The sequence below is a fragment of the Cebus imitator genome, unplaced genomic scaffold (genome assembly GCF_001604975.1).
Source record: "Cebus imitator isolate Cc_AM_T3 unplaced genomic scaffold, Cebus_imitator-1.0 Scaffold177, whole genome shotgun sequence".
NCBI classification, from domain to species: domain Eukaryota; kingdom Metazoa; phylum Chordata; class Mammalia; order Primates; family Cebidae; genus Cebus; species Cebus imitator.
In genome coordinates, this window is record NW_016107492.1 from 3,495,429 (window position 1) to 3,507,117 (window position 11,689).

The 11,689-nt window shown below is 37.3% G+C and overlaps 1 protein-coding gene across 5 annotated transcripts in view; it reads right to left on the reverse strand.

Moving 5' to 3' along the window:
- The window catches only part of ARHGAP24 (Rho GTPase activating protein 24), a 270,266-nt gene that overhangs the window by 56,567 nt on the left and 202,010 nt on the right, over nucleotides 1–11,689 (reverse strand). For all 5 annotated transcript variants that reach the window (XM_017545159.2, XM_017545161.2, XM_017545160.2 and 2 more), the window contains one exon: nucleotides 2,154–2,361. In XM_017545159.2, the coding sequence (XP_017400648.1) occupies nucleotides 2,154–2,361 (208 nt within the window). The remainder of the gene's footprint in view (nucleotides 1–2,153; nucleotides 2,362–11,689) is intronic.

The following is an 11,689-nucleotide window of genomic DNA, read 5'->3' on the forward strand; positions in this document are numbered from 1 at the left end:
TTTCTTTCTTTCTTTTTTGAGATGGAGTCTTGCCCTGTTGCCCAGGCTGGAGTGCAGTAGCCTGATCTCAGCACACTGCAACATCCGCCTCCCAGGTTTAAGAGACTTTCCTGCGTCAGCCTCCTAAAGTGCTGGGATACAGGCGTGAGTCACTGCGTCCAGCCCTTTTCATATATAACTTTTAAGAAGCACATGTTATTTTATTTGTATGTTATTTACACTTGTTTCACTGTTCATTCTAAATACAAAGCAGATCTTGAGTCATATAGAAACCTAAACCTTGAGACCAGCCTGGCCAACATGGCAAAACCCTGTCTCTACTAAAAATACAAAAATTAGCCAGTCATGGTGGTCTATGCCTGCAATCCAAGCTACTCGGGAGGCTGAGGCATGAAAATGGCTTGAACCGGTGGGATGGAGATTGTAGTGAGCTATCACACCATTGCACTCCAGTGTGTGGCAACAGAGCAAGACTCTGTTTCAAAAAAATAAAACTAAGCCATCATTAATAGTAATATTCATGTCATCATTCATAAAGTTCATCTTCATAAGGGCTTTCTTTTGCATTCTGATTTCATGATTTTCATAATTATAACTAAACTGTGATTTGTTATTACTCACAGTCACAAGTTGAGCTTGTATCTACAACTTGTTTAGACATTTTTTAAAAAAGAGGCCCCAGAACGCTGCTCTGTACCTTCCACCAACTGAGGGCACAGTGAAAATGTGCCATCTATGAGCTGAGAGCAAGTCCTCACCAGACATGGATTTGCCAGTGCCTGTACTGTGACTTTCCAGAATTTCCAGAATCCAGAATTTTCAGAAATAAATTTTGTTTTGTAAACCACTCAGCTTATGATATTTTGATATGACAGCCTGAATGGATTAAGACAGTAGGCTATTTTTAATTTTCAAGCATCAGGATTCTTCTTCTTTTTTTTTTTTTGAATGGAGTCTCACTCTGTCACTCAGGCTGGAACACAATGGTGTGATCTCGGCTCACTGCAGCCTCTGCCTCCCAGGTTCAAGTGATTCTCCTGCTTCAGCCTCCCAAGTAGCTGGCAACACAGGTGTGCACCACCACACCTGACTAATTTTGTACTTTTAGTAGACACAGGGTTTCACCATGTTGGCCAGGCTGGTCTCAACCTCCTGACCTCAGGTGATCCGCCCACCTTGGCCTCCCAAAGTGTTGGGGTTACAGGTGCGAGTCACCACACCCGGCCTAACATCAGGATTATTCTTATCCAAAAAGTCCAATGCTGAGAATTTATCGTAAGTAATCCAAAAATAGAAAGTATTTACGTAAATGTATATAAACTACAACAGTATTTAGAATGAAAAACTTATAATGTAAATATCCAATAATATTGAAATAGTTATGAATAATAAAGCTGTAGAGTGAAATATTGGATATTAAAAAAGAGGTTTATAGAAGTTGCTAATTTTAAAATGTTAAAATATGTTAGAATAGAAGGAGATTTTTAAACTATTAATATGGAAACATTTCTGGTGTATAATACTAATAATATCAAGATAAAATTTTATTTTTTCTACTTAAGGAGATAATTCACAAAATATTAGCCACAATTAACTCTTAATTAGTGGAGTTAGGAATACTTTATATTTTCTTCTCTGGGGCTGCCATTATTCTTTTATTTTTACCATGCTATACTTCTCCTTGTTAACCTGTAAAACTATTCTAGATTAAGGTAGAGCTATATATTTAAAAATACAATGTTTTTGTTATTAAAATACTCATTTTTAATTACATTGCCAATATCCCAATCTCTACTCATACTTTTAATATTCCTTAATTGAAAGAATTTTAAAAAATTAAACAAGAATCTTATTTCATAAGTTTACTTTTTCCAGTGCAAAAGATTAATATAGTTTTACTTTAGTACCAAAGAAAAAGGAAAAAGAACAACAAAGAATGTTTTAAGATGGAAAGTATGGAAGAAAAAGACATCTAAATTGCCAAATTTTTAACTTTGTAACTTAATAAAAACAATGCAAACTCTTGTGTCCAAATAATCTCTGTTGTAAACTGTTATCACATCAATCAAGGTTATGCCTCCTCAGCTCACTGCATCCTTTCAGTTCAGTCTGAATTTCTGATTGGAGATGGTTAGTAAAATTATGACATTTACCTGTCAAATGATGGCTTCTCCCCACAGTCAAAGGCATCTTGGAGCTCCTTAACAAGATTAGCCTGGCCTGGCAGTCGGAAGAGACCCTCTTCTTTCAACCCCCTTTGTCTGATAAAGTCCACGCATTGCTCCACCAACATTGGAGCCAGACGGTTCCCATATCTCTTCTCATAACGAACAGTATCCTCCAGTTTCTGTCCAAAAATGCCTAAAAAAATAAAGGATCACAGTGAACGTGAGAAATTCATCTCTTCCCACTTTGTTGTTCTTGTGTTTTAATTCCATGTAACAGAAAAACAAAGATTGGAATGCTAGCAGGCACTTAACGTTCAGTATTTCACATTATTATACAATCAAATTCATTACACACAGTTCCTTAAATGGCATGAATTTACCTTATGCTGTTCCTTTCTTGCATTTTATGTTTAGCCCAAAACCGAAATAGAAATACTGAGTTTGAGATATCCATTTTGAAATAAGAAACACTAATAAATGTAACTTGAGTTTGAGGCTTTCCATTTTCTTTTTCTTCTAGGAAAGGAATTGATTTCAGTAGCTTAAAAGGAGAAATATGCTTCAGAAAATAGTCAAATTCTACCTTTATTACAGTTTTACATTTATGTCCAATTTCTATTTAAGTTCTGTCTTTTTCTTTTCTCCCCTTTTGTTTTCACTCAAGTTGTGATGCCATGACTGTAATCAAGGTGATAAAACCAGAAAAAGAAACCCTGAATTTTCTCCCATATGAAGTATTTTAGACAGTATTTGCTCTTTAAAATATTAAACTATTAACTTATTTGAAAGTGAACAATTGAAATTTACAAAGCAGTGCATACTAAAAGTGGAGAGGTAGGGTCTTGCCCTAACAGGAAGCGTATTTTATCACGTACATTTTTTAGAATTGGCAGTACGTGGTGGTAATAAAAAGCCGTCCAACTTTTAGTAAGATTTATTGATAATTTTACAATACCTACAAACCATACATTCCTTGGTGTATACACCTGGGCCAAACACCCCCATTATTTCATCCTAAGTACTCCACTAATTAAGAGATAATACTTTTGAATCATATTAATATTAGGTAGTAGCTTTGTAAAAAATCAACCTATGAGAAAGGGGGGAAAACAGCCAAAGGAAATGTGACTCCAATGTTCCCAGATGGAATGAATACTATGAAATTATTTTAATAGTCTAAGGAGTTTCATAAAAGGGGAAGAAAAGTAAGTGGTGCATGTTGAAATTATGTAAAACTCCAGAATGTTTGGGGAATTATTTAACAACCATTAGGTTAAGGATTTGATTATACCATCAGATGTTTTGCCTCCCCACCTGTAAAATAATTTCTTTATGGATTCAGTAGTGCAAAACCATCACATTTCAAGCAGTAAAGAATTGTTACCAAAGAAAATATTCTTAGCTCAGGTAGAAACAGTAACAGCAAACACAACATTCTCACCTGGTATCAAATCTAGCACTAATGAAATACATTATCCCATTTAGGAAATAATATTGAGTAACCTAATATCAATATTCAAGTGCATATAAAGCAGAATTAGAAAATAGCATTTTCTAAGGGCAGTAAAGATTAGAGCAGATAATGAGTCTAGTTAGCTTCATTTGTAGACCTATTTAGAATAAGCAGTTTCTCGATAATGGTGTATCAGGCCTCATTCACTAACTCCAACAGACATTCACACCCCATATTCCCTTGACATTTCCATTTTAGAAGCTGGAATATTAAATACTTGTTCCATTTCCCTTGCAGTGGGGTGGTCATATGGCATAGTCCTGGTCAATAAGTCTTCTTGGAGCCTTCGGGAAGACTTTCTTTGCTGGATGATAAGGAAAGATATCTGCAGTTGTCACTCCTTTTGCCTGTCTTGAACTTGGGCATGATACTGGCTCTTGTTATAGTCATCTTCTGACCATTAGGCAACAATCACAAGGGAAAGGCTAAAAGATTAACAGACATGCTGAGGCTGAAGTTTTGTCCAGATAGCTTTTAATGTGAGAAGAACAAACTGGTGTGTGTTTAAGCTAGCTTTCTGTTCCTTCAGCAAAACAAAATTCTACTCCATTCAATGGTGCTAATGAATTATGGAGATGTTCTAGTGTTTAATAATAAGGTTTGCAAATTGGTTATGTTGGAGAATATCGACCCTTTCGGTGGAGAACTTTGAAAACAAACGTGATGCTTACTTGCCTCTAGTGATTGAACTCTATCCCGCCAAAATTAAGTAAATAGCCTCTTAAAAGGTACTTATAAATCATTTAAGAAGATAATATGTTGACTTTTAGGAATAAATTTTATGTATCTGTGATTTTATTTTTACTTTTGATTTTTGCTTTGGATTGATAAATCTATTACCTAAGGGTTCTCTTCAAATCCAACAGAAAATCTACTAAGGATGTTCCAATTCAATAACCATGTGTACTACAAACATGAAACAAATTTCCAATATTTGAGTTTATACAGTAATGAAAAACAGTCAAATATTCTTTTCTCAAAGCTTTCAGGATTTTTTTCCTAACAACTCAAGGAGTAATAAAGAAAGGACTGTTTTGCTTTAGATGTGTGTATTTGGTTTCCTTTTTATTTTCTTGTACATGCAGGTTTGCCTTTATGATAAAATAAGAATTTACTTAAAAATTATAGCAAGAAATTTAAATTTATTAAGTATGTGTTATATTCTGAGTCACAATGTTCTCTCATCTTCATAAGAAATATATAAGGTAACTATCATTCTTCTTTTTATACATGAGAAAATTGGGGCTCAGAGAGATGAAGTAATTTGTCTGAGGTTAGTTACAGAGCATCAGCTGGCAGAATGGAAGTCCACATCCAGATTTGTTTAGCTTTAAAATCTTTGCTCATTTCTGAATATCAGTCCTATTCCTTTTTATTTAATCACAATCATGAGTCCTCATTTTCTAGTAATTGAAAATATTAGTACATTCTACAACTGAGTAAAATCATGGACCTTTTTAGTGCTTTACAAAAGTGATCATAGCTAAGCTGTACTTATGTATGCCAGGTATGTTACAAGCAGTTTACCTGCATTTCTCTCATTTAAAACTGATAACACCCTGTAAAGTCGGCACCACCATTCTTTGCATTTTAAGGAGGATGAGCTTGAAGCACAGAAAGGTTGAGTAACTTGCCAAATGTCACACAGCAGTATATGGTGGAGCTAAGGCTTGTTTGAGGTGGTGGGATATCAGAGCCACTCAGTGTCTATTACACAATACTGTGTGGTATACACAATGGATGAAAACAGCTATAGTGGAAGACACCTGCCATTTATTAGCTTTCTGACCTCAATTCCTCCCATCACATTAGGATAAATGATCTGTGCTGAGAAAAAGTAAATTGGGAGGTGGGGGAGGTCAGAAAAAAAAAAAAAGAGAAGGAAAATACTCTGGAGCTTCAGTGAACATGCTGCTCCCCCAAAGCAATTTCCTTCATATAGAGCTGATGCATTTAATATAGCAGTGTAATATGTAAGAAAGCTAAAGCACGTAGACAACATGTACATACGATTCAAAAGTCCTGTGGAAAAAAATGAGTTTTCTGCTGTAGAACCGGTCTTGCAAAGAATAAGTAAAGAATTTTAATATATGTATACTCCCCATTCTGTAGCACTGGAAATAGCATGCCAAATATTTCTGGCTTAAAGTGGTAGATGTGGGTTGCCCTTCTGCATAAGAAAGGTCCTTGGGAGGAAAGTTATTGATGGGAAAACATCATTTAAAGAAACATTTATTACAAAATTTCCTTGAGGGAGCAGTGAAACTTCAAATTTTAAAATTAACACAAAAGCACAAAGGTCATGTGCTACCCCCAACTAGCAGCATGAAGAAAGGACACACTGACTAGTAGTTTATTAACAATATTCCCCGGAATGTGGGTCACGCAAACAGTTCCAGCTATGTCCATTTAAACTCCCAGCAAGGTCTCACACTATATGACAAAAGCGTCCCCAGTATTTTTGGGCAGAGATGAATGTCATGTCTACCTCCCCTCCATGTGAAAGTACATTGGTGGTGTCACAAAGCATCACCCAGGATGTGACTTTTCACTGGACTGAGAAAGTAAATCACATAGGTGGATTTATTACACTGGCAGGTGGCTGTTTCCAGTGGAGCAAGCAAGAAAGAAACTGCCATAGCCTTCAGGGTTTGCGAGGGTCCCCCTTTACATGTGATTTATATAGCCAATAGCTAGAGGCTGCCTGTGAAGCGAGTGGCTGTGATCCTATAAATACATTCATATTTCATTCTTCCTGAAAATGAATAAGCAAACATGAATTTAAACCTTCTTAGATTCTGTGTCCTGTAACTGTGTATCCTCTTTGCTCTTCAATTCCCAGTGAAGTATGTGACTTTGTCTCCTTTTCATCACTTTCCATTCACTTGCTAACTTTTGCAATTTGATAGCTGACCCAGTTATTACAATAAAATGGTCTTTCTACAGTCACCAATAACTTCCTACTTGCCAGATCATTGACAGCCAAATTTATGTTTTGTATTACTTTGTGTCTCACTCTCTATAAAACTATCGGTCTCTTTCTTCTTCCCAAAAATTCCCATGTTACATGACTTTTGCCTCTCAGTGCCCTTCTCAGTCTCTTTCTTGACTATGCGACCTACTATGCTCTTTAATAGTTGTCTGGGTTCTGTCCTCAGTTCTGTTTTTACTTTACCTGATACAGTCATTCTAATAGACTCCATCTAATTTCACTTCATATTAACTATTCTCAGGTTTGTATCTCAGTTTGGACTACTGCTATAATCTCCGGCATTGGATTACTAGGTGGTCAGTAGAACTCTCAATATGGATAGCTCAAACATTTTCAAACTCAAAATTTCTAAAGCTGAATAAGTCATCTCTCTTTTTAAAAAAACCTATTCTTTGTCCTTTAATCCTAATTTTGGTTATCAGTACAAGCTATTCCCCCCAAAAACATTGAAGTGCCATCTGAGAATCAACCTATATTCTTCGTTCCTTCAAGCCACTCACTTAACCACCATGCTGCTCCCTGCCAAGCTTTTTACCGCTGCAGTGATGAGATATTCAGTGTTTCTTCAAGGATTTTTTGAAAAGCAGAGTTCCCAGTCCAGCCAAGTGCTACCATGATGGACTTCATAATAGCTCAATCGGATCATGCCACTCTTAGGCTTCACTTCTTCCAACGGTGCCCACCGGCCTGTCTTTGCAACCACATTCCTTTTTATGAAATAAAGTCCCCACAAGTTGATCTCAGCCTCTTCTTTCTCCATTCAGTCAACAATGTTTAGGTGTCATCCATTGTGTGCCAGGCACTGTGGTATCTCCATTCTCATTTCTTTTGCTTCCTCACAAACAACATGCTCTCAAACTGTGCTAAACTATGTATTGTTTCCTAAATAAAACATGACTTGTCATGTCTTTATACCTCCTTCTAGAAGGTATGTCCTGCCTTTGAAGGTCAGCGTAGGAAACCTTAGCCTATAAAAATCAACTCATATATCTCCCGTGTCACATCTTTGCTGACATTCCGTTCCCCCTTCCCCTACACTAGACCCAAAGCTTGATATATTCCTTTATTCCTTATCATTTTTCTTGGAAATTATTTATTTAGATGCCTAACCTGTGTTGGACTAGTCAAAAGAGGATTTTATTTTTACATTTATGATAATGAAATAATTGTTTTACATTTATTATTATTATTATACATATTAGAAAGCAGCTACATACTATATGTCTATCCTATTAGCTTTGGAGAGGTTTAGACAAGGTGCCACAGACACAAGGAGCACACTGGGATTGGTCCCAGGTAGAAAGGACTCCAAAGCATGAATTCCATTTTACCACAGTCAAAGCTTTTTATTTATGTCCCTGAAACTTATCAAGATGGGTGACAGACAGATGCTCCATAAACATTTATGCAATAAATGCATGCATGGAAACCAAACATTTTACCTCCCCAATTATAGAAAATAAATGAATAACTCCAATGTAAAATGAAGCACTTTACCTCACCAATTATAGAAAACAAATGAATAATTCTAATGTAAAATGAAACTCAAATGTACAATTGGGCCGTGCCATTAAGTTTGAGTTCCTTATCCCTTCTTGTCATAGATCACATGCTCAGCCACAGCGGGAATTTGCCTTGACTTACCCTCAGCTTACTGCAACTCTGCTAGCAGGATAAATCCTGGTATCACCAGGATGGCAATAATTTTCCATTAAAATGATCATTTACCACAGAAAATGGTCAAATCAAAGTAAAATACATCCGTTTTAGTACAGAACTAAGAAACAAAGCCAGGCAAAACTTACTTCACTCTAGCATCAGCTTTCTAAGTAGCCACAAAATCTTATACAGTTAGAAAACCTTTACTCCAAGGAGTGCAGGGTCTGTCATAACCAGTGAATGTTGGTAGAAACTGCACTTTTTTCATGATGAGAGTGGGGAAGGAGGGAGAAAAATAAAGGCTAGGAAAGGTTAAGAAAGTGTAATAAGGTGAACATAGCAACCCAGTGGACTAGGTCTTGACCAGTGGAGCAATTACAGACACCACGTTCCAAGTAAGGCAATTTACATGTATTTCTTTTTTTTTAAATTTATTTATTTTACTTTAGGTACATACTATATCTGGCATTTCTCCCCATGATTTCTCCCCATGTTATCCCTCCCCACCCTGCCCTCCCTTCCCGTCCCTGCTGTCTCTCTCCTACCCGCCCCAACAGCCCCCAGCGTGTGATGCTCCTCTCCCTGAGTCCATCTAAAACAGCAAAAGCAATGACCATAAAAGCCAAGATAGACAAATGGGATCTAATTAAAATGCATGTATTTCTTTATTTGTCATTCATGGACATTCTGCAAGGGGGTCCCTTTTCTACACAGGGAAACAGATTAGAAACTGATAGGTGACCTGTCTGAGATCACACAGCAAAAAAGTGGCAGATTTGGGATGCAAATACAGCTCCATATGATTCTAAAAGTTTTTCTTTTTCACTATGTTATGTTAATTCAATTTAAACATAAATTTTCTGAAGCATTCTCACTATTATCTTAGTATCACATTGAAGAAAATTTTTTTTGTAACTTCCAAAAACCAAATCCAATTTCCTTTAGTTTACGTGAATCACTGGGTTCCACAGGAGCCCATGGTCAGCCTTCTGTTCATGGGCACCTACAACTTAATAGATAATTTGGTGTAGTGCTTATCACAGAGTAGGTAATTAATGTTTCATTATTCCCAAGGAGTCTGTGAGCTCACAGATTTGGGACAACCTGTGAATTTACCTTCTCATTCCCAGCATCACTTGGTAGAGGCTCCATAAAACATTGATATATGAATTAATGAGCTATTCATTTATACAGAATTTAAAATTATGTAGATTTGGATAGTGGTATTTTGTTGGACAAATCCATTTTCATGGTGATTACAACATATACAACATACAACAAATTTTAAACAGGATGTTGGTCTTGTCTACCACCACTGCAATGACATTCTATTGCCCATGGACTCCTGTGAATAGATAGATTGTAACACTGTACCTCACCAGTAATCAATCTTGAATCCCTCATTAAACAGACCTATTGCCATTCTCCCACTTTGGAAATAAATAAACGTACATGTGTGTGTGTGTGTGTGTGTGTGTGTGTGTGTGTGCAAGCCTGTATACTACTAACATGTATAAAGCCCCTCAAGGTGGCTATGAGGCTACAGTGGCCAAGAATCAGCATATGTAAAATATAAGAACTATAGGCTGGGCGTGGTGGCTTGCACCTATAATCCTAGCACTTTAGGAGACCGAGGTGGGTGGAATACTTGAGGTCAGGAGTTTGAGACCAGCCTGGTCAACATGATAAACCCCATCTCTAATAAAAAATACAAAAATTAGCTGGGTGTGGTGGTGGGCAAATGTAATCCCAGCTACTTGGGAGGCAGGAGAATTGCTTGAACTCGGGAGGTGGAGGTTGCAGTGAACTGATATCGCACCACTGAACTCCAACCTCAGTGACAGAATGAGATTCCATCTCAAAATAAATAAAAATAAATAAATAAGAGCTATAGAGTTAGGAGCATATACTTGGTAAACAGAGAAAGCTTGCTGAAGAAATGACAGCCAATGATGCCTTAAAGAGAGCATAAAGTTGGGATATATAATGGAGAAGAAAGCATCCTAGCAGAGGGAACAAAGTGAAGAAAAATGAACAAGTGGTGTAAGACATGTGTTTAGGAAACGGAGTGAAACAGTCTGGGGAATTAGGGGGCTTATACTCCAGGGAATGTTCGAATTTGTTGGGGGGCCTTTATAATTACCTGAAACAGGACTTTCTCCTGTGAGCAATAGGGGATCATAAAAATCTTTTAGGTGGTCAGGAGTTCGAGACCAGCCTGGCAAACATGGTGAAACCCCGCCTCTACTAAAAATACAAAAAGTAGATGGGCGTGGTGGTATGTGCCTGTAATTCCAGCTACTTGGGAGGCTGAGGCAGAAGAATTGCTTAAACCTGAAAGGCAGAGGTTGTAGTGAGCTGAGATTGCGCCACTGCACTCCAGCCTAGATGACAGAGCAAGACTCTGTCTCAGAGAGAGAGAAAAAATCTTTTAAGCTGTGGAAGGTTGTTGACAGCACTGTTTTAGAAATACAGATAGGGAAATGCTTCACAGGATGGCTTGTGTGCTGTAGGAATTTGTGAATAGTGCTGGGGGTGCACAGAGGTGAGGATGAACACAGTCTTGGAAAGCCACTAGTTAGGTTAAAGCAAGTTGCATACATAGAGCAATAAAGACACAGAGAGCTAAGGTGATGGGAATGGAAATAGAGTTGGAAGGACATAAAGAAGAAGCAATGGTGCATGATCACTAAGTGGTTTTCATGTAGGAAAAGCCACTGAGGACCTGATGATAACTTATCTCCAAGAAAGGAGCAGTTCATAAACAAACAAACAAAACAAGACAGAATCAGACTTTAAAAATCTAATTTTGTGTCCTGGGATCACAGCAATCAAGGAATCCAGCCTCTTAAGACTAGAACCAAGTGCTCAGACCCCAGTGTTATGCATTCCCAGGAAATCAAAGGATCAGTTATACTGCTAATGTTCATATTATAGAGGTAAAGAAAAATTGTAGTTTCAAAATCAACACGGTAAAAACATTCACTTATAATATTTATCTCAACAGAACATAAATCCAAAGCACCACAATCCCCAGCTTCCTGCCCAATAGATGTTTCTTGGTTCCTGGATTTTTCAAACCACTGAGAAAACATTTTCAGCGACCTTAATTAGTACTCAAACAAAGAATGAGAGATGAAAAGGGCTACGAAGGACAGAAGAGATCTGGAAGGGAAAGGTGCTCTGAGAGGTGAGTTTCAGCTTGCACAGCACGCAAGCTCTAATGTAACCAGGTCTCTGGGAACTTTTACTTAACGCCACAATTTATCCTGACAGCATGTCTAAAACCGCTAGAAATGCAGCATGTCTCCTCTGCTGTTGGCCTACTTTTGACAACAGTTAAAAAAAAAAAAAAAA